The sequence below is a fragment of the Eschscholzia californica genome, unplaced genomic scaffold (assembly GCF_041429995.1).
Source record: "Eschscholzia californica isolate CP2 unplaced genomic scaffold, dmEscCali1.0.p SCAF_3, whole genome shotgun sequence".
Taxonomy (NCBI): domain Eukaryota; kingdom Viridiplantae; phylum Streptophyta; class Magnoliopsida; order Ranunculales; family Papaveraceae; genus Eschscholzia; species Eschscholzia californica.
Window position 1 is genome coordinate 7,684,370 of NW_028238420.1, and position 22,212 is coordinate 7,706,581.

Consider the following 22,212-nt stretch of genomic DNA (forward strand, 5'->3'; position numbering starts at 1 on the left):
ATAAAGATGGAAAAGAAAAAGAAAAGCAATTAAGAAAGAAAGAAAACTAATGATAATCTCTTTCTCTCTAGCTCTCGGTTCTCTCTCTCTGTTTTCTCTTTCTCTCACTACAAATCTCTCTTTCTCTCTCTACACTGTTAATCCTTCCTTTCTCTCACAAAAAGGATAAGTTACAGGAGAAGAAGAAGAAGGATAGGTGATGATGATGATGAATGATCTTTTTCTTGTTTCTCTCTTTGCTAGCCGTGAAGAAGATGTGATTAATTTCTCACAAAACCGAGCTCCCTGTTTTTATCTTCTCTCTCTCTCTACTTCGTTTCTGTCTAACCCGAGAGGACCCCAAAGATGAGATGCTTCAATGGCTGCCATCTCTTTTCTTTTATATCAGCCGAGAGGTCTCTCTCTCTATAGAAAAATATCTTCATCAATCAAGCTTCTTTCCTTGTTGTTCTCTTTCCTTCTCTTCTAAAATTATTTCCTTCTCTAGTTAATATATCCATCTCGGTTTCTTTCTCTCTCTCAACAATATCTCTCTAGCTTTTCCTTCCATGATATCATATCCCACTTTCCATTTCTTGCTACTGTTCACGTGAGATGAAAGAAAGAAGTCCCACTAATTTTGGCCAACACTAGCATACTTGAGGGGAACATTTGAAATTCAAATTCCACAAAACACGTGAAGTTGGGTTGCCTGGCCAGTGATAGCGTGAGATACAGTGCAACAGGGGCTACCAAGTTAGTTCACGTGTTTGTCTACATGACCGTCGGATCGAGGTTTCCCTTTATTTGTCCGTCAGATGCACATGGGAGCAGCAAAGGTATTAGGTGAGGAAAGTACCTGATAATGACCCCACAAATCCCGAATCTTGTACCCTTACGCCCGAGAGTATACCGACTACCAATATCTCGCGCTTCTGTCAGGCGACACGTGTCCGTACTGGTCTTTGATCAAGTGATTTTGACCCCAATTTCGACTTGCTCTATTTCCCTAATCCGGACTCCAATTCCAGTTCCGCTTTCGTCGTTGGATTTGTCTTGAACACTACTTTTCAACCGATTACTAAAATTTATAGAACACCTTAATCACAAAATGACCGAAATGCCCCTCAAGTGTGTCTTTCTCCCGATTTTAACAGTTTTTCGCTCTCAATTCCATAAAAGACACCTGGACAAGAGAAACAAGTAATTCATGAGAGTAACTGCTCGAAATAGACTAATTAGCCCAAATTAAGAGATTCAAATGAGGCATCTTCATGACTCATCACAATGCTTTGGGAACGGGCGAATCCTGCATGCCTTAAGCAAAATCGAGGCGAATATCTGACCGAGTCAGAAACAAAGTTAATATGAAAACACATATCTGACAAAGTGGAAATTGGTTCAAATCGAGTAGGGTTGAAATAAAAAAGATCGACGTCTGAAGTAATGGTTGGGTAGAGAACAATTCACCAAAGAGAGAAGAAATTATACAGTTGAATAAAGAAAAATTTGAGGTCAAATGAAGAGGACTTATAACAGAACAAGAGATTTGTAGTAATGACGAGGCGAGATCAATGAAGCTTAAACAATGATTAAGGGCAAGTCACATGCCTACAAGAGGAACAATTAAATAACAGAGAAACGTGGGACCAAGAGTGATGCAGGCGCATAGGCGTGTGGGCCCACGTCCATGCGTGCCCACACCCTATTAAGTCATAATAGTAGTTTATTTAGTAGAAGAGAAGTTACTTTAATTTGATATTTCTTTATTTTAAAGTTTCTATGTTTGAGTAGTTTATTATTTTAGGAATCCTAGTTTGAGTCTATCTAGGAAGGTTTATTATCTTATAAAAGGGGATCTAGTCTATGTTATTATTCACCTTGAAGAGAAAATCAATTGAAGTTATTAAGAATTTAAGTTTAGTTTATCGTTTTCTTTAATTGTTCTTAGTTTATTTTATTGTTCTTTAATTATTCCGCTGCGTCTACATCAAGTGGTATTCAGAGCCATTTTTTTTTAACCAATCACAATGGTTAATCCTACCGTTCCTACTCCAACAATCAAAGAGAAAACACCAACTTTTGCCTCCGAATGGGACAACATCAACAAGAAGTTATCCTCGGTTACAAAATTGGAAGAAGCTTTCAAAAATTACAAGAAGGAAACTATGGAAAAATTCGAAAATCACAAGAAGGAAACTATGGAAAAATTCGATCAAGTCAATGATTCGATCATGAAGCTATCTAAACAACTCGAAGGCATATGTAAGTCTCCCTCTTTTACCACTACTCCTTCATCTACTACTTCCATTCAAACATCATTACCACAACCACTCCCAACGACAACACCAATTTCAAATCCACCACTTGGTCAATCTAACACTAACCCATGCTCAACCACTTTCCTCCCACCGATTCACATTAACACTACACCACCACTCTCACCGGTTTTCCCATTAACATACATAAACCCTACAACCGTTCCAACCACACCACCTTTCTCCTTCACCGATCAACAAACGTCAAAAATTGAATCTGGAAGACAGTTCTCCGAAGTTACTTCAATCACTAAGATTGATAATATTGAAGGAGAAGTTATTGACACAAACAGAAAAATTCGATCGACGACGAAGAAAGAAGAAGGAAGTAGTTTTCCTTCATTGAACATAGACCCTAGTCGTGATCGGAAGAATCCATGCCTAGTCGAATTATTTGATACATATGCAATTTCGGGAGAAGACATCCTTGTTTCCAATCATAAAATTTTTAAACCGCCACCGTCTCCTCTTATTTCAGAAAATCAAGAAAACCTTTTCCTCCACCCTAGCCACACCGAATTTAACACTCAAACCCTAATTGAAAATTTCACTATCTCTCCATTAGAACACACCAACCGTCCCTCCTATATTGGTCCTACCCACAACACACATCACCCTAATCAACTCCATGTTCACTCAACAATATTAGGAAAAAAAACAATTCTAATTTATCCATAAATAATTTCCATCCACATTACCCAAGTGTTAAACCACTAAACCCTAAAATCTATGTCCACCCTTCAACCGGATACTAGAAACTTTATGATATACTTGGTCCTCGAACACAAAATTATATTTTTTTCTATGGTCTCAAATCTTATGAGGGTCTTTTAGCTACTAATCAGATTCACGTGCACATCAAGGTGATAATAGTGGATAACTGCATAACCTTGATTGGATCAGCTAACATTAATGACAGAAGTGTATTGATTGGATCAACTAATAGTAATGAGAGGAAGGATTGTGTTGGTAGAGAGAGAGGACAAGAAGAGATGAAAAAAAAGAATAAGTGGCATTAAAAGAGGAAGAAGAAGATGATGATTATGAGATGGAAGTGGAAATAAAAAAAAAGCGGCAAGTGATTCCGTCTTCCAATTAATGGCTGTATCGTGGGATACTAGTCGTGTTGTTTCTCGTATCCCTCGTATTCCCGGCTGTGGTACTGATCGTGCCGATCATGTTGTCTTCGGTAACATGTGGCGTGGTGGACGAATGTTTGCACTAACCAGAATCTATGGTCGGTGGCACAGAAATATCAATGTTCACCTGAGACGATACGCCATTGTTTCTGCTATAACTGCTTGTGTCGCACCTTCTCTCGTTCTTGCTCGTGGTCACCGTACCGATTCCATACCTGAACTTCCACTCCTTATCGGTGGTTCAGCTGAATCTATTGAAATAACTTCATTGGCAATCAAATTACTGAAACTGATCAATGCTTGTCCCGAGAAAGCCAAAGATAGTGATTTGATCCGTCCGGGTAAAGGTAAAGTGCAATATCATCATTATACTGCTCGCCAAGGTCCAATTATTATTTATGGAACTGGCAGCTCTGAGCTTGTTAAAACCTTAAGAAATCTTCTTACAATTGCTCATGGTGGTGATCTAAGAAGATTTATCATTAAAACCGAATCTGTTGTTGCAATGATTGATTCACTTTGTGGAACTTTTGATAAGCAATCTGAGATGACGAAAGGTTATATGTTGCCTAGATCAAAACTGGTTCATGCTGATTTATCTAGGATTATTAACTCTGATGAGGTTCCATCTCTTGTTAGACCAATTAAGAAGGATATTGAGAGACTTCCAATGAAGAAGGGGACTGCCATACCCAAGGATGTAACACTCGAAAATCCAATCCAAACGGATGTTGGTGGAGATGAAACGTTTTTAACTATTGATCGTAACATTGAATTCTATGCTATGGTTTTTCCTGGTAATTATTATACGCAGAAGGTTCCTGATTTTGACGCATTGGTGTTTCCATTGCTGCCTACAGAAAGCTTCAAAAATCATCTATACCCGGAAAACGACAACAATTTAAGTGACTTTTGCAATATTATTAAGTGGTTGCGACTACCGTGGGAAGATGGCGAGCTATACGTTGTTTATTCACATAAAATAGTTTTGCGATACTCGTTACAATATGGGAATGAGAATGAGGTGACACTTTCTTGCACATTGGTATCCTCCACATTCAATGCAAAATCCGTTCGAAGTGGAATTACGGATCGCAATGACAGATTTCATCGTATTCGGGAGCATCAAATTGTTTTCTTCATCGAAACGGTTCGGGACGAACCTTCTGGGGAACAGGGTGCTGATGCAGGCGCATAGGCGTGTGGGCCCACGTCCACGCGTGCCCACACCCTATTAAGTCATAATAGTAGTTTATTTAGTAGAAGAGAAGTTACTTTAATTTGATATTTCTTTATTTTAAAGTTTCTATGTTTGAGTAGTTTATTATTTTAGGAATCCTAGTTTGAGTCTATCTAGGAAGGTTTATTATCTTATAAAAGGGGATCTAGTCCATGTTATTATTCACCTTGAAGAGAAAATCAATTGAAGTTATTAAGAATTTAAGTTTAGTTTATCGTTTTCTTTAATTGTTCTTAGTTTATTTTATTGTTCTTTAATTATTCCGCTGCGTCTACATCAAAGAGGGTGACACATCCCTAAAAAATTGAGCAATAACTCTCGAAGTTCGTTCATTCTGAAAATTCACAATGCTAGCAAAAAAGGGAGCCCTGGAAAAGACGGCCTACATAAAAGGAAAAGACTCACTTAAATTGCTTACTCACTTGATTCCGAAACAAATAAATTTTTTTTTTACTCCTTAGTCTCTTTGTTTTTCGACTAAGGGGTGTTGGGACTTCTGCCGAGCCAAATAATGGTCAACTTTGACCAAGTTAAGAAACCAACAAAACGACAAAAGAATAAATGGGTCGACCAAATCCAAGTCATCAGGGAGACAAAACCAAAAGAGCTCTAACACCTAAGTCCAGAAGTTGGAGGTCGTTACGAGCCTTTTAGGTGTCTTAAGCTTTGACTCTAAAGCAAATAAGGTCAACCCAGTGGCTGACCCAGATTTTTTTGCTAGATGGGGCACATATTGGAAGTATCACATAAAATTTTAAATTTAAATAACATAAAAATCATATTTATTTATAATATCATAAAGTAAAAGTAACAAACATAATTAATAACAGAAAAAATAAAATATGGACCCTCACCCAATCCGAAAAATTCACCGTAGGATCTATGTATCATCATTTAGCCTTGACTCGGTATTCTCAACTTCAAACTGATCTTAATCGGCTATTCATATGGACTATTAAAACTATCCCGCATGTTTCTATTTCTTTAGAAATGTTGCTCTGGAGCACTCCTTGTTCGTCAAAGAATTGAAAAACATATAGGCTATCGCTTCGAATGTCCATATTGTATCCCGATTGAAACCTCTGAACATGTTCTTCTTCACTGTCAATTTGCTAAAAATATCTGGTTCTACTTCAATATTATATCAACTAACACTAGGTTAGTTTTTGATTGAATTTTATCTTGGCAGGATTTAAACAACATCTCATGTACTTTGAAAGACATCTGTTTTTCTACTATCTTATGGTACATTTGGAAAGCACGATGTGGTCAATGTTTTGAGAATATCCTTAGTGGACCCTCCCAAGTTATTAATCAGATTTCATCCGTCCTCCACACACTTGGTGTAGTTAAACCCACTATAGGATTATATTCTCGACGTTGGACTCCCCTAGTTTACCCATACTATAAAGTTAATACAGATGCCTCGTTTACTGATATTAGCAATTGCATTGGAATAGTTTTATTGCTCGTGATTCCCAGACCAAATTGATTGAAGCAAAAGTAGAAACTCTCTGAGCTCATTCGAGCGAGGAAAGTGAAGTCAAAGTCATTTTGTCCGGAGTCTGATGGACGATTACTCATAACTACAAGCACATTATTGTTGAAAGCGACAACCAAAATCTAATCCAACATCTTCATGATTCGAGGGTAACGATACATTAACATTTTGCAGCTCACGCATTTAGCAAGTCAAAGCTTTCATCCATAAGTTTAACAACATTTAGTTCTCTTACATAGCCAGAAAGCGAGATATCCCTGCTGATAAACTAGCCAAATGGACTAAGAAAAACTCAAGGCAATAAATTCTAGAAATACATTCCAAAACTTATTTCTAATATGTATTGTAATTGTACTCTTACCTTTTAGTAACATAAGTTATCTTTCAACCCAGAAAAAGTAAAATATTAAAGATTATGTTACATACCTTAGTTGCAGGGCCGACCCAAGTAATTGAGAGGCCTAAATCTAACATAATTTTTGGGTCCTTTTCACACTAATTACAAAAATCATAAATAACCTGGACTATATAATATAAAAGAAGATCCAATTTACATATAGTTATATAGAAATTAGTTAAATGTGCATGTACACATTCTCTTTCCTTTTGAGATGCAAGATTACTACTATAATAAATACTTCCTTCATATGTATTCATAATCCAATTATCATAGTCTAATTTTTTCGTCATATCTTGTTCAATTGATAACATCTAATATAATATACTAACATTGTTCTTCCACGATAAAATAGAAATTAATTCTTTTTAAAACAAGGATATCTAACATAATAAATTACAAAAAGTAGAAAAGAAAAAAAAATATATAAGCGTTATTTTGCAAAAGGGTCATACATAAGTATCGGGTTTTGCGAAAGGGGCATGACCTTTTAGTATTTTGCAAAGGGTCGTAAACTAGTGTTGACTAGTTAATTTTTCACACCGTTAATGATGGAGACCATCCGGCAAGTGGGCCTCACGACCAGGATATTATGGGGCCTGATGGCCAAGTTGCTATATTAGCATAGTTTCTATATTTTAGTATTTTGAGTTCCTATAATTATGAGTCCTAGCAATCAAGGAAAGTATCCTTAAGTTGTTATCTTCTTTTATTTTCTTTCTTATTTGAGTCTATCTAGGAAATAATAATCTCTATAAAAGAGAAGTCCAGTCTGTCTATTGAACCATTGAATTGAATATCAAATACAAATCACCTTGATTGCATCTTCTTCCTTTAATTATTTCAGTTTATTCTTCGTTTATTATCGTTTATTCTTAGTTTTTATCGATGAATTCTATTAGTTTTACGCTTCCGCAACAATCTACATCAGCTGGTATCATGAGCCCTAAAATTCCTGAGCAAAAAGAGACAAATTTTTTTTTCACCACCAAATCATCCCGAAAGAAATAAGGTTTTCAAATCACGTCTAACCATTAACCACAAGGTATGTGATTTTATGATTGATAATGGCAGTGAGGAAAATATAGTTTCTCGCCGTCTTATCGAAGTACTAAACCTTCCGACAACCGACCATCCGACTCCATACAAAATCGGTTGGACTTCTTCTCAGAGAGAGTTGCACGTACAACAACAATGTTCGTTCTCTTTCTCCATTGGTTCGCATTATCGTGACTCCATTACGTGTGACGTAGTAGACATGGATATTTGTCCCATTATCTTTGGTAGACCATGGATCTTCGACGTCAATGCTACTCACCATTGTCGCAACAACACGTTCGAATTCACATGGTTCCGAAAACGAATCACACTACAACCACTACCGGACGAACCGTCACCACCACCAGTGTTTTCTACACAACCACCTCTTATACCATCTTCTCTTTACTATTCCACACGACCAATTAAACCAACTCCCCATCAACATCAAATTGATGCACTTCAGTTGGATACCAGTAATCTAGATAGTTTACTTCCTCACTTTCAATATCCAATGGCAAATAAGAAATCTTCTCATACTCAAGATTCTCATCAAGAAGAAAACTCATCTGATCTGGTTGCTCACCAAAAACAAGAAGAGGTTTCTCATCAAGAAAAGCCAATCACTCTCAAAGAAGCAAAAGAGAAGAGAGAACAGGTTAGTAAGCTTATGGGATCGGAGAAGAAAATACTTGAAGATAAAGTAGCGGCGGCTGAAACTCAACATAAAGAAACCCTAATTTCAGTCTCTGAACAATTTAATGAGAAACAGAAGGCATTAGAGGAACAGATGAAGAAAGAAACGGAAGAACGGAAAGATCAAGTGAAAGAGAAGATCAGAGAGATTGATGAGGTGAGTAAGAAGTTTAGTAGTTATCAGAATGAGGTAAAGAAGGATCTAGAAACGAAGCAAACGGAAGTTGATAGGTTGAAATCGTCAGTGAAAGATTTGGAGAAGAATAATGGCGAAGCTCAGAAAGAGAATAAGCAGATTCGGAAGGAATATGAAGAGGTTGTGGAGAAGAAAGATGGATTGGAGCTTTATGTTGAGAATCTAGAGAGAGAAAAGGTTGATGTTGTTAGAGAGAGAAAGGAACTTGAGAAAGAAAAGATTGAACGGGATGTTGAGATAAATGTTGAGATAAGTAAATTGAAGAATCAGGTCGATGTTGTCAATGGAGATCTAGGTCGTTTAAAAAGTGTGTCTGAAACTGTTCTTCGTGAGAAATTCTCAATCCAGAAGAATCTCGAATTGAAGACGAATGAATTGGAAAGTGTGAAAGCAAAAGTTCTTGAATTAGAGGAGAGTAAATGGAAGATTCAAGAGAAACTCAATCAAATTGAGAAGGAAAGAGACGAACTTATTGAAGAAGGGAAGATTAATCACAGAAAAATCGAATCCTTGGTAAACGATAGAGATTCTATTCAAAGAAATTTGGTTGATTCGACAAAGTCAATTGCAAATTTGAAGAGTGAGAAAGAAGAAATTGTTAGAGAGAAGAATGAGATTGAAGAACAGAGAACTAATCAATTGGCGAAGATAGAGAAATTAAAAAAGGAAGTTGAAAAGCTTAATGCTGCCATTTCTGCAATTCGAAAGAATGAAGAAGAATTGAAGTCGAAAGCGATTGAGATGAACAAGAATTATACAGAAGCATTAGAGAAACTTGAATTGTTGAAAATGGAGTTGGATGCTTCAGCTAGAGAGAAGAGAGAGAAAGAGGAAACCCATGAATTATTGAAGGATGAAAAAGATTTGATCAGTAGAAAACTGAAAGAAGCTTTAGAGAAGTTTAGTAATCAGACAAGTGAATTAGAGAAGATAGGTGAAAAAAAAGCAAAGCTTGAGCAGGACAAGATCAATGGTGAGATTGAGTTTGCTGAGCTTCAGAAAGAATTAAGTAATCTCAAAGTTGTTTCATCCAAACAAGATGAATCCTTGAAAACCCAGATGGAAAAGAATGACAAACTTGAATCTCAAGTTAAGAAACTCAAGTGTGATTATGAAATAATTTGTACTAAGAAGAATGAGATTGAAGTCGAGGTTGATTTGATGAAAAAGGAGGAAGAAAATTTCGATGAGACAGATCAAGAAGAAGAAATTCAACAAACTAACACAAGCTCGAATAAGTTGTTTGATCCATATATGATTCCGGGAGACGAATTAGTTGTGTCGAATCATAAAATACTTTCTCCTCCATTGATTTCTTCATGGCTTCCAACTTCAAAGAATCATACAAACCAATCTTCATGGCCATCCATTGTTTTTCCAAGAACAAGACAGGTTGTATATGTGACCTTTTTCGTCAAACTAAAAGACGACGGGTGATGTCGCAATTTACTAGACGTATCTACGTTGGTATTGCTTTTGCGAGTATCTTGGCAATATATGTTTCACATTATAATTGGTGATATTGTCAATATTTTTCTTCTTCGGATTTTCGGCAATTTTCGTGAAAAGTGGGAACTAAGGATTGCCTTCAAACTCGTCGCCGAAGTTACCTTCAACATCGCTGATATATATCCTCATTACTTGGACGGTCCGCTTTATGACAACACCAACTTGGGGGCAAGTTGTTCCGCAGCGAGGGAGTATGATGGAGACCATCCGGCAAGTGGGCCTCACGGCCAGGATATTATGGGGCCCGATGGCCAAGTTGCTATATTAGCATAGTTTCTATATTTTAGTATTTTGAGTTCCTATAATTATGAGTCCTAGCAATCAAGGAAAGTATCCTTAAGTTGTTATCTTCTTTTATGTTCTTTCTTATTTGAGTCTATCTAGGAAATAATAATCTCTATAAAAGAGAAGTCCAGTCTGTCTATTGAACCATTGAATTGAATATCAAATACAAATCACCTTGATTGCATCTTCTTCCTTTAATTATTTCAGTTAATTCTTCGTTTATTATCGTTTATTCTTAGTTTTTATCGATGAATTCTATTAGTTTTACGCTTCCGCAACAATCTACATCAGTTAAGTTTTAATATCGTTAATCTAACTTTATTACTTAAAAATATAACATTACATTTAAGAAACTTGTACGATTTTAACACTAAATTTCCAAAGGAGGAAAATTAAGACATCCTCCTTGAAAAATATTATTTTTGCACATTTTTTCAGCGTTACACGTTTAAGGAATGAATTTCATAATCTAAAAAATCATGAATAAATGATATAAACAAGATATATTTATGTGGAATATAAAAAAAGAAGCAAAATTTCATCTCGACATAACCATGAGAGAGAAAATCTGAAAGCATATGAAGATAAACTTAAACTTTACTTTGTCAACTCAAGTTAAAGAGTTAAAAAGTAAAAAGAATTTAAGAAGTGTGATGAGGATTCGTGAAAAAAAAAGGAATATTTCAAAAAACCCACAAAGATGACAAAAAAAAAATGAAAACCTAAGATCTTCTCTTGTCGGCACAATATCTTTGTAAAACTCAATCAGCAACACATCTTTCAAATTCCGATGAAAATCAAAGGTGGAAGAAAGAAACAAATAAGAAGATGAACAGAAGGGGCTCTATTCGTGCAAAAATAAAATAAAATAATGACTACATAAGTTTACCAATAGATATTAATCATCTAAGTAAAGGAATAGTGTCCATCGGATTCACTTAGGTTGACCCCGTTACATCTACATAACGATGTTAACTATTCATGTAATGTGATGTTAAATCTAACATTTATTTAACGGTCAATGCTAGTCCACGACCCCTTCGCAAAATAATAACTAGTCATTCCCCTTTCGCAAAACCCGGTACTTATGTACGCCCCTTTTGCAAAATAACCCAATATATAATCATAACATTTGTACATATAGAAGAGCAAAAGGGAACAGTAAAGTTTCCAAAGTTATTTGGCCAATTAGAAAAGTTAGGTTAGACGGGACTTCTAGGTTTTTAATTTATACTAGGGTATATCCCGTGCCCTAGGGCACGCACACTTGTATCAATCAAATGTTACAAAATTTATTGTTATATTTTATTGAAAGTGTGAGAGAGAGAGAGAGAGAGAGAGAGATTTTTATTAGTTATTATTTTTTTGTTTCTTTTCTCTTAAATTAGTTATTATTTTATTGAGAGAGAGAGAGAGAGAGAGAGAGAGATTTTAATTTCTTTTTTTAACCCTTGAAATTTATTTTTGTTCTTTTTTTCTTAAATTAGTTATTTTATTTCTAAGTTTTGAAATAGGTAACTTTATTTCTACGAAAGACTATATTTTAAATTTTGAGAATGACTTCTAGACAATATCGTTTATTAAAAAAGGATGTTTGTCCCAATCATCGTTTTCCTTCTGTTTTATTATATAGATGGTGGGCCCACACTTTAATTGTTGACCCTTTCAAGTAGGTAAGCTGGTACGGTAGTTCGAGCCCACGGTTTAAAAGGTTTTGCTGGGTCTGTTGTTTTTTTATTAGGGGTGCCTTCAATTAACTTGAGTTCTGGGGGCCCTTTGAATCAATACGAATGTCCCTTCGATAACTATAATATTGAATAACTGGAACACATAAAAATAATAGCTATATATGACAAAAACATTATGATGTTTAAATTGTATTAATATATCTATTATGTATAACACAATGGTGTTTTTTGAGGTGAGCCGTAGATTTATATCTAGGATATTCACGTCCATCCGATATTCATCAAGAATTATCTAATCTAATGATATTCACGACCATCCGATATTCACGTCCATCCGATATTCATCAAGAATTATCTAATCTAACGACTAAAATTGAATTTCAAACCCACTAAATCAGAAGTTCCTTAATTCTCTCCCACTTTTTTTATAACCAACCACAAAAACCCACTATATCCCACGATTTATGACTGCTAAAAGAAAGCTCCTTAATTTTCTAACTACCCGCAAGCACATTTCCTATTTGAAAACTGTCCACATCTTCATCTCCCTAAAATCTGTCCTCACCCATAAATCTCTATAAGTATCTCTCTCTATCCGTTAAAAAACCCATAACAAAAAAAAATTTAGAAATAATTAGTTTTCAAACAATCATCTTCTCTCTTTTTGAAAGAATTTTCTATTTTAAAGTTCTTTATCATTTTTATTGTACTAGGTGTCCACCGTGTCCGACGGACGCGGTAGATCCCTTTTGGCTAACACCTTCGATATCGAACGTCGAGATTAATTCCTTCTTAGTGGTGCACGAATATCGAGGCGGTACATATACCGAGACGTTTGTGCATCTCGAAATTCATCTCTACATCAATCCAACATTATACAGGGACCTGTAATTCGCATTTGCTATGCGAATCACAGTTCTCTGCCTAATCCTAAATGGTCTAGAGATGACTTTCGAGGCGCACATACGTCTCGGTATATGCACCTCCCTGATATTCGTGCACCACTAAGAAGGAATTAATCACGATGTTCGATATCGAAGGCGTTAGTCAAAAGGGATATACCGCGTCCTACGGACGCGGTGGACACCTAGTATACATATGTAGAGAAAAAACTAGTGTAGTTTAAACTCAAATTAGTTAAGGGTAGTTTTATAGGGCCCTCCCCATAAATTCATCGACTTGGTAAATAGTCATAGACCTTGTTTGGTTAAAGGGCCCCCATGCAATGGTTTTAAAAAAACTCACTTTAAGGGTGTATATCATCCTCATTAGGAATCTACATATCTCAACCATAAATCTCTCCAAAATTCAAATCCCTAAACATTCTTCTTCTTCCACTTTGGTGATAACCAAACTTTCAAAAAACTAAACCTAGGATTTGAAGAAGATGAAAGACGAAAGAGGAAGAGATGAAGATGAAAAGGAAAATGCTGGTAGTGATAGAGGTGACAGATTTTACAAAGAGAGCGAGGGAGATAGGGGATAAACTGAAGAAGAAGGTGAAACAAAGCTACTGGTAGTACTGGCCCAATTTTCGGTGGGCTCAGGCCGAATTATGCAATATTTACGGATCGAGTCACCGTAAAATGTTGCATATTCGGCCTAAGCCCACCGTAAATGTTACATAATTCGGGCCGAGCCCACCAAAAACTGGTCTAACAACTAACTGACCCAATTTTCTGTGGGCTCAGGCCGAATTATGCAACATTACGGCTCGAGCCCATCGTATTTTCTACCAGTAGCTTTTCGGTCGGGTGCGACCGGAAAGTTCACTTGGGGTTTTTCTTCCTCTCTTTATTTTCACCCGCTTTCAGACAAAATGCTTCCAAATAAGGTCTGAAAATCTTCTTCCTTGTGTTGCTAACCAGTAGATCTAAGTATTCAAACAATGTAGTTTCAAAAAATTGAAATAAATAAACCTAAGGGTATCAGGAAGATGAAAGAGGAAAAGATGAAGATGAAAAGAGGGAGAAAGAGAAAGAGAGAACAAGAAAGAGAAACCGAGAGAGAATGAGGGAGAGGTGAAGATGAAAATGGTGATAGTGACGGAGGTGATAGATTTTACAGAGAGAGAGAAGATAAACTGAAGAAGAAGATGAAACAGAGGTTATGAGAAAGATGAAAGAGGGGCGGGGCTTTTGATCGGTCAAGGGATTTTTTCTTGGTTTGGTTAATTTTGACCTAACGACGTTAACTTTACCATTAGGTCAAACTAGAGAAAGGGTTCTGGAAGGGTTCTGGAAGGGCCCTTCCAACCAAAATGGGAGGTTTCAGTGGCGCTTTTAAAAGAGGGGCTTTTTAACAAAAATGGGGAGCCCCTATAAAATCTCCCATTAGTTAAAGATAAAATCAGAGTACCATAGACAATGAATAACAAAAAACCAAAATATAAGAATAATTTGAGCTCGTTTACAACCGTGGACTAAAGTATCCCTAATAAGAAAGCTAGTAGAAAAAGAAGGATGAGAGAGATAGGCCTCTATACCCTAATATAATGCTATAGTTTTGGGAGTTGAACAAACATATTGCTTCTGTAATTGGGTTGAGTGGGGTGAAGAAATTGCAATATATGCTTTGTGGCAGGGGTGTGGCTGAAATTTTGTGTGCCTTATGCCAAATTTCAGAAAGACCCCTTATACGATAAATGAGTACTAAGAAAACAAAAAGTAAATTCAACCCGCCTCCTGCGACTCCCACTTGAACCGCCTGTGAGGAAAACAAAGGTTTTCTCCCTCCTCTCACATGTTTAGTCATGTGGAAAGAGAAGTCTTTGTTTTTCTCATAGGCGGTTCAAGTGGGAGTTCAAAGAGGCGGGTCATGTAGACTTGTCGCTAAGGAAATTTCACTTACAATTTTCACTTATAATTTTTTTCTCCTTAAACTTTTTTGAAACAAAATCAATCTTTGTAATCATTCTAGTCAAAAATTCACTTTCGATGAGTATTATAAATTAAGACTAATTTATCAACAAAATATAATATGTGTTATTTATTCTGTGACAAAAGTTGAGATAATATTAGATAAGTGCATAACAAATTACACAAATCTTTAAAAAAAAATAATAAAATTAGGGGGGAAATGAGTGGAAAAGATTATCCGGAGATTTAGAAGATCAGAGATGATATTGTCTTCTTCTAATTTCTTTATATATATTGAATTTTGCAAACTTATACTTGGTTCAATATAAATTTGGTAATGAAGTAAGCATGAAAATTTTGTACTTAGGTCATAGATAATACCATAGTAGAGAAAGAAAAATTAATAAAAAAGAATAGAGAAGTCTCAGATTTTAGTGAAATTAAAAAAAGATAAAATTGTTTCTTTAATAAAGTGTAGGGGTTGAAAATTTAAGTGGAGAGAGAGCCAAAAAGCCTGTTAAATAGGCATGTCATAGCCTAATTTGACATCTTCAAATGTCACTTACGCTTTTCCATTGTTTTTTTTGGAAGACGACTACGATCTACGTACGTCGTGATATTTGGCATTTGATACATCATAGATGTGATAAGCTCGGTAACTGCTCACTCAAACATTAACAACACCGGGCCTATAGCCCAATAGGTGTGAACATCGGTTGGATAACCGACTTTTTGGGCCAATCTAAAGTCCAAACCGAAGGGTTCGTTTTTTTCAAATCTAAATTCGAACCAATTCGTTCATGGTTTGGTTCGGTCACCGATCTGAACTATGCATGAACGGTTTGGATCGGTTGGATAATCTAACCACCTGTGACATTTTATCATATATAAAATTTCGCACTTTCGACTTAAAAACGTGGAACTAACTTAACTATTGAATTAAGCTACGATTCTCCACGCCATTTACTTTCTGTTACACATACATTAAGCTACAATATCAACAAACATGAAACTAACTTAACTATTAAATCTCAGTCGTCCATCATTCCCATCATATATATTTATATATATAATATATAAAAATAACAATAAATGATTTGGTTCGGTTTGTTCGGTTATCCGTCGACCAAATTCATAAACCGATCCAAAACACTCGGTTATGCCATTTTTAACATCCGAACCAATCCAAAATACTATTGGATCGGATTGGATTGGTTGGTTCGGATACTAAATGAACACCCCTATAGCCCAACAATTTTATTAATACTTGCATAATCCCAATTCAGATAACCAGAGATTCTACCTTTTCTGGGATTCGAACCTGGGACCTCTAGGGATTTCTGGAGTTTATGTCAATCCCTTGGAACCACTTGGGCTACCAAGGGTTGACTACACTTTCCCATAGTTAATCTCAACAAAAGAAAAACTCTCTCATAGTTTCATTACGGTTGGAAAGTTAAAATTTATTTTTCTTTTACCTACTTAATTTTTTTTAACTATTGGTTAATAAGATGGGCCGCTGTGTAAAGGTGGGCCCTATGCCACCGCACCCGTGGCAACTCTATACCCACGTATTTGCTTTGTGGGCCGAAGATGAAATCTTGGATGTTGGACCAAATCAGACTCAAAAGTTCTCGTTGGATATTTAATGGGATGTTCAATTAAAGCTGCATGGAAATTAAGTGGTTCTCATAAAAACCTATCATTACTATTGAAGGGACCCCACATTGGGTTGTTGGGGTCGTGACGCCACAGGTTCGAATGTGGTTCCGCCCTTGTTAAAGTTCTGTCTGAATCTTTGAATAATAAGAGAGGTCTGGAGGAGTCGGGTCGACACCTTAAAGTTTAATCTTGTTGAACGGCACGAGCAGGGGCGGACCCAGCAAGGGGCCTGTGGGAGCACGTGCCCCCACGACACAAACCTGGGTTCCAGTAGCTGTGCGATGATGCGTGAGTCCTTGACTCTGGCCATAATAAAATTATATTAAGTTTAATAGGTTATAAATATAACAATTATTAGAGTTAGTCAAGTGGTTCTTTAGTTGTTCCTAAACTCTACACAACTCAGGTTCAAGTCCCATATGTTGTACTTTTTTTTTTGTTGAACATTTTTTTTGTAATTTAGTTTTGTTCATGTAAGCTTTGCTAATTTTATATTATTGTCCGAAAATTATCTATGACATCTATTATTTATCAACAGATCTTAAATTGTTAGTTTCATGCGTTTGTATGATGATTTAATCATCAATAAAGTTTACGTCAATCTCATTTATTCTTATATGAAGGTCTAAAATTGAATTTAAAATTTTAAATATATGTTAGAATAATGATAGAGAGATAGTATATGCACAAAAAAATATTTTTAAGTTATAGTTTACAAATGCATCTATCTACGTGACAAGCCCGAGGCAGCTCCGGGGGCCAGATGGCTATCCTCCGTTCTTCTACCAGTCCAACTGGGATACGGTGAAGGAGGACATTATTGAGATGGTCACTCAGTTCTTTAGTTCAGCTTCCCTTCCTCCTCAATCCAACCATACTCATATCTGTCTCCTCCCTAAAACCAAAACCCCACAAACTCCGGCGGATTTCAGACCGATTAGTCTTCTCAACACAACCTACAAAACAATTACTAAAATTATGGCTAACCGACTCAAATTACTTCTTCCCGATCTTATCTCTCCCTTTCAGGCGGCGTATGTGCCTGGAAGGCAAATCACGGACAATATCCTGATCAGCCAAGAGCTTGTTCACTCCTTTAAGAAAATCCGCGGGTCCAAAAGCTATTTTGGCCTCAAACTAGACATGTCTAAAGCTTTTGACCGCATCGAATGGAGCTACTTGGAGAACATCATGACCCTCATGGGTTTCGCTCCCCACTGGATCAATTTGATCAAAACATGCCTGACTTCCAGCACCATGGCAGTGCTCATCAATGGTCGTCATGGCTCTGCCTTCGAGGTAAGCCGAGGTATCAGGCAAGGGGATCCCCTCTCTCCTTTTCTTTTTGCTATAGCCATGGAAGGTCTTAGCCGTTTGCTGGAAAATACCAACAACCAAATCCCCTTCGTTGGTTTCCCCATTCCTAACTCCGACCTTTCGATCAAACACTTATTATTTGCCGACGATTGCATTATTTTTGGCCAAAATTCTCTTGAAAACGTCCACAATCTCAAACAAATTCTCAAAGAATTCAGCGAGGCCTCTGGCCAAATGATCAACTATGCCAAATCCAATATTTTCTTTACCAAAAATTCTCACCCCAAATTCAAAAGAATGATGATCCGCAATCTCAAAGTCCACCAATCTACCACCGGGGATAAGTACCTTGGAACCAATCTTTTCATCGAGAAAAATAAAAAACAAGCTTTTAACTCCCTCCTCACCCAAATTAAGAACAAACTCTCCAAGTGGCAAACAAATCTTCTCTCTCAAGCTGGTCGCTCAATTGTTATCTCAACGATTGCAGCGGCCGTTCCTCGATACCAGATGCAGTGTTTTGCCATTTCCAAAGGAATTTGCAACAGCATCGAGTCCATCCAAAGGACTTTCTGGTGGGGAAAATCCAAAACCTTTCACACCATCAACTGGTCCGCTATTTGCAAGCCACGCAAATTCGACGGTTTAGGTATTCGTCTTCCGCTTCTGGACAACCAAGCCTTCCTCGTCAAACTTAATTGGCGGCTTCTCAACAATCCCCAATCCATCTGGGTCAAAGTTTTCAAAGCTAAGTATTTCCCAAAATCTACTAAACCTCTCCCCCCTAAAGCTAATCATTCTTGGCCTTGGAAAGCTATAAGTAAACAGTTCAGTCAAATGGATAGTTTAGTCTTCTGGGACATCAATAAAGGTACTAAGATAAGTATCTGGCATGATTTCTGGATCCCGAACCACCCCCCTCCCATAAACAATCAGCAAAACTCGAGACTTGAATGGGTCGCCCAACTAATTACCAACAACAAATGGAACATTGAAATGCTTAACAATTGTTTTAATCATGATATATGCAATGCTATCCTTAGTATTAATTTGCAGAATGATAAGGAAGACACTGCTAAATGGACGCTCACTAAATCAGGTAATTTTTCTATTAAATCTATGTATAACTATTTGAGAAATGGGAACAATAGTGATATGAATTTTACAACGGACTGGTTCTTCATATGGAACATGAACACGATACCTCGTATAAAACTATTTCTATGGAAATGTTGTACCAACAGTCTACCAGTGAGGGACAAAATTGGTAGGTACATTGGTAATATATACAATTGTACTAACTGTGAAGCTAACGAAACACTAGACCATGTGATGTTACACTGTAACTATGCCAGGGCAATATGGTTTCATTTTCAGGTTAGAACAGAACAACTTACTACGGTCAACCAATGGATTCAGCAATGGAAACAACTAGATGAGGAAACCACGACTTTATATGCAAAAATTTTATGGTTCATATGGAAAGCGAGATGCGAAAATTGCTTTACCGAATCTAAACAAACCCCAAAACAAATGATCATCCGAATCAATAATACATCCACAACACCACTCAAAGTTGAATCTTTACTAACAAAGAAATGCAACAAAAAACCAAGAGAACAAAAATGGAGACCTCCATCGACACCATTTCTTAAAATCAACGTAGACACTTCGTTCATGCAATTGATGGAACCTGCGGGAATAGGGTGCATTATTCATGACGAAGAAGCAAGATTTATCATTGCTGTCGCAGATAAGGTGAGAGGGCAAAATTCAGAAGAATGTGAAAGCTTGGCTATCTATCACGGCATTTTATGGGCAAAGCAACTTCAAATCCCTTATGTTCAAATCGAAAGTGATAATCTAAACATCATCAACTACATCAACGACCAGAAGGAAGGTTTACACTGGCAATCCAGACAGATCATAGTTAAGTCTCTAGAGCTCAAGAACCAGTTCTCAGATATCATCTTCACTCATGTCACTAGAGAAAGCAACACCAAAGCAGATGCACTAGCTAAATGGGGTAGAATTCATGGTCAGAAAAGAGTGTGGAATGTCGAGCCGTCTTTTATTTCCTCTTTCAGTTAGTTTGACTTTGTATGACTTTGTCAGTTTGCTTTTAATATATTTTTATCATCAAAAAAAAAAAAGTGAAAATTTACACTTTACTGATTTTAGGTTGGTCCGGATTGACCTAGGATCATGTTCTGCCCATGGCGGGTTCTTTTTAGTCAATGAATTTATGTTTATTCTAAACTCAATTCTTTGAAGCTACCTTCTAGAAGCACGAATTGGGCTGGAATTGCACCCGTTATGGACACTCCAATTTTGTTACAGAAATGCAAATGAGGCGGCCCACTCGTTGGCCCACTCCATTCTTCCTAGTTAATTCTATTGTTTTTGTTCTTGTGTTAGCCTTAGTGCTTTGTTTTGTTTACTTGTAACTTTGTGTTTGTTCAATTGTTCTCAATCATTATCAATGAAGTTATCAGTTCCAAAAAAAAAAAAAAAATCATTTGAACCTACTTTTATTTCACATAAGGCCAACATACACTTTGTTTTTCCAATCACATTCACATCTCTTTAATGAACTAACGATCATTGATATAATTATCATTGTTTAATTTTTTTTAGTTTTTAATTTATGTTTTTGACTTTTATTTCACTTTCTTTCGGGCGAATTAATATTTTCACATTCGTATTGGAATAAATTAAATAAATATAGTACTAAAATTTTAAAATCTCATAATTTTCTAATCTAGTTTTCTGTCAAAAATAAAAATTCGGTGTGGTCAACTATATATGTATACTATATATATGTTATTCCTGCTCATTTAAGTTTTTATCTCCTACTAAAGTGTGCCCCCACAAGTGAAAATTTATGGGTCCGCCACTGGGCACGAGAAGGTGGCAGCAAGCCTAGATTCCCTAACTTAAGGCCCTGAGGCCATGACTAAGGTCTGCAAAAAAGAAAGAACGACCAAGTAAACAAGCACGGTTTGCCTGAGCTCTGATGAATGTCAATTGACATGGAAGGGTAAAGCATGCGAAAAACCAACTTTCTATGCACGATCCGCAAAATCGCCAAAGGATCTTTCGATGTTAGAAGATATGCAATCATGGAATATTAATATATTATCATCCTAACCACCATCAACGCGTTGCTCCATCTAAGTCGGTGCCTTATCACATTATCTAAGCGATTCATTATGGTCAGCTAACCGAACCTACATAAACATCACATGTTCACCTAATAGGGTCATGTGATTCATCTTCTAAACCTAGACTTTTGAATATTCAATCTTTTAGCGGCAAAACACCCCACTGACTTGAGCGTTAGAAAGGTCTCTGATTTTTTGCAGTTAACGTTTTTGAAATTATCACAAGGAAGGTTCGTGTCTGTTCGTTGATTCTTCATTACCTGAGTGATATCCTAAAACTACTTTTAGACAACATCCGAGTGAATGTGGGAAGACAAAACAGTACCCATAATAAAGAAGAAAAAAATACTCTAATTCAGATTCGATGGAGAGTACTTACCAAGAAAATCTGTTGGAAACATCTAATTAAGATTCGAAGATTATAGATATATAAGGAGTATTTACGGATTCTCTTGTAGGAAAAATATATGAAATATAAAATCATGGGATGTGTAGTTTAAAAAAAATGAGTAGTGACTAATTTAGTGTAGGTATAATTACTGAAAGATTTTAAACCATTTGTTTTAAGATATCCCAATCAGTTAGATTTGATCGAAAACGAATTTCCAAATGAAAACGAAGGATCAAAACTTACCTCTCAAACAACCGACTGAGTTTTTTTAACATATAGTATTCTATGAAATTTCAAACATACACAAAGTCTTAAGATATGGTACTCATAAGTCTATAACATTTGTGTAATTTCTTCTTTTTCTTTGTAGTTATCATTATCCTTTCTCAAATTTCTCCAAATAAGAATTATAGATTTAAAGATAAGATTAGGCAAGTGAGGAAGAGGATAAGAATGATAAAATTGGAAATACATATAATTTCAAAAGTGTGGAATGACATTAATCTCTTTGTTTCTTACCTAGACAAGTTACTTTTTGATTGTGAAATGCATTGATTGGCTTCTTTTTGTTCACTGCATTTATTGACTTTACAACAAAAACTTGTATGGGTTGGGTTCACAAGTCTTGTATCTTTCTCTTAAAAATATTTTGTCTTATCCAAATAGGCAGATTATACTATTTTTACTTAAAAAGGAAGTGGGAGACATTGGAGTTATTTTAAAGAGAAGAGGAATCAAGTATCATGTTAAAATTTTCCAAAAAAAAAAGTATCATGTAATAAAAAAAAAAAAAAAATCCACCAACTACACCAGTAGATTGCAACATGCAAAAAC

General features: G+C 36.1%; 1 protein-coding gene and 1 pseudogene across 2 annotated transcripts; both read left to right on the plus strand.

Annotated features, from left to right (window-relative positions):
- Positions 1–1,679: 1,679 nt before the first annotated feature.
- LOC147548121 (large ribosomal subunit protein uL4z pseudogene) lies at positions 1,680–4,948 on the plus strand (annotated as a pseudogene). The gene has a single exon (XR_015237859.1). The product of XR_015237859.1 is annotated as a large ribosomal subunit protein uL4z pseudogene (transcript).
- Positions 4,949–7,832: 2,884 nt separating this feature from the next.
- On the plus strand, positions 7,833–10,482 carry LOC147548122 (uncharacterized). The gene has a single exon (XM_086667991.1). It carries the CDS (start codon positions 7,833–7,835, stop codon positions 9,939–9,941), a length of 2,109 nt encoding a protein of 702 aa, XP_086524117.1. The 3' UTR covers positions 9,942–10,482.
- Positions 10,483–22,212: the final 11,730 nt, after the last annotated feature.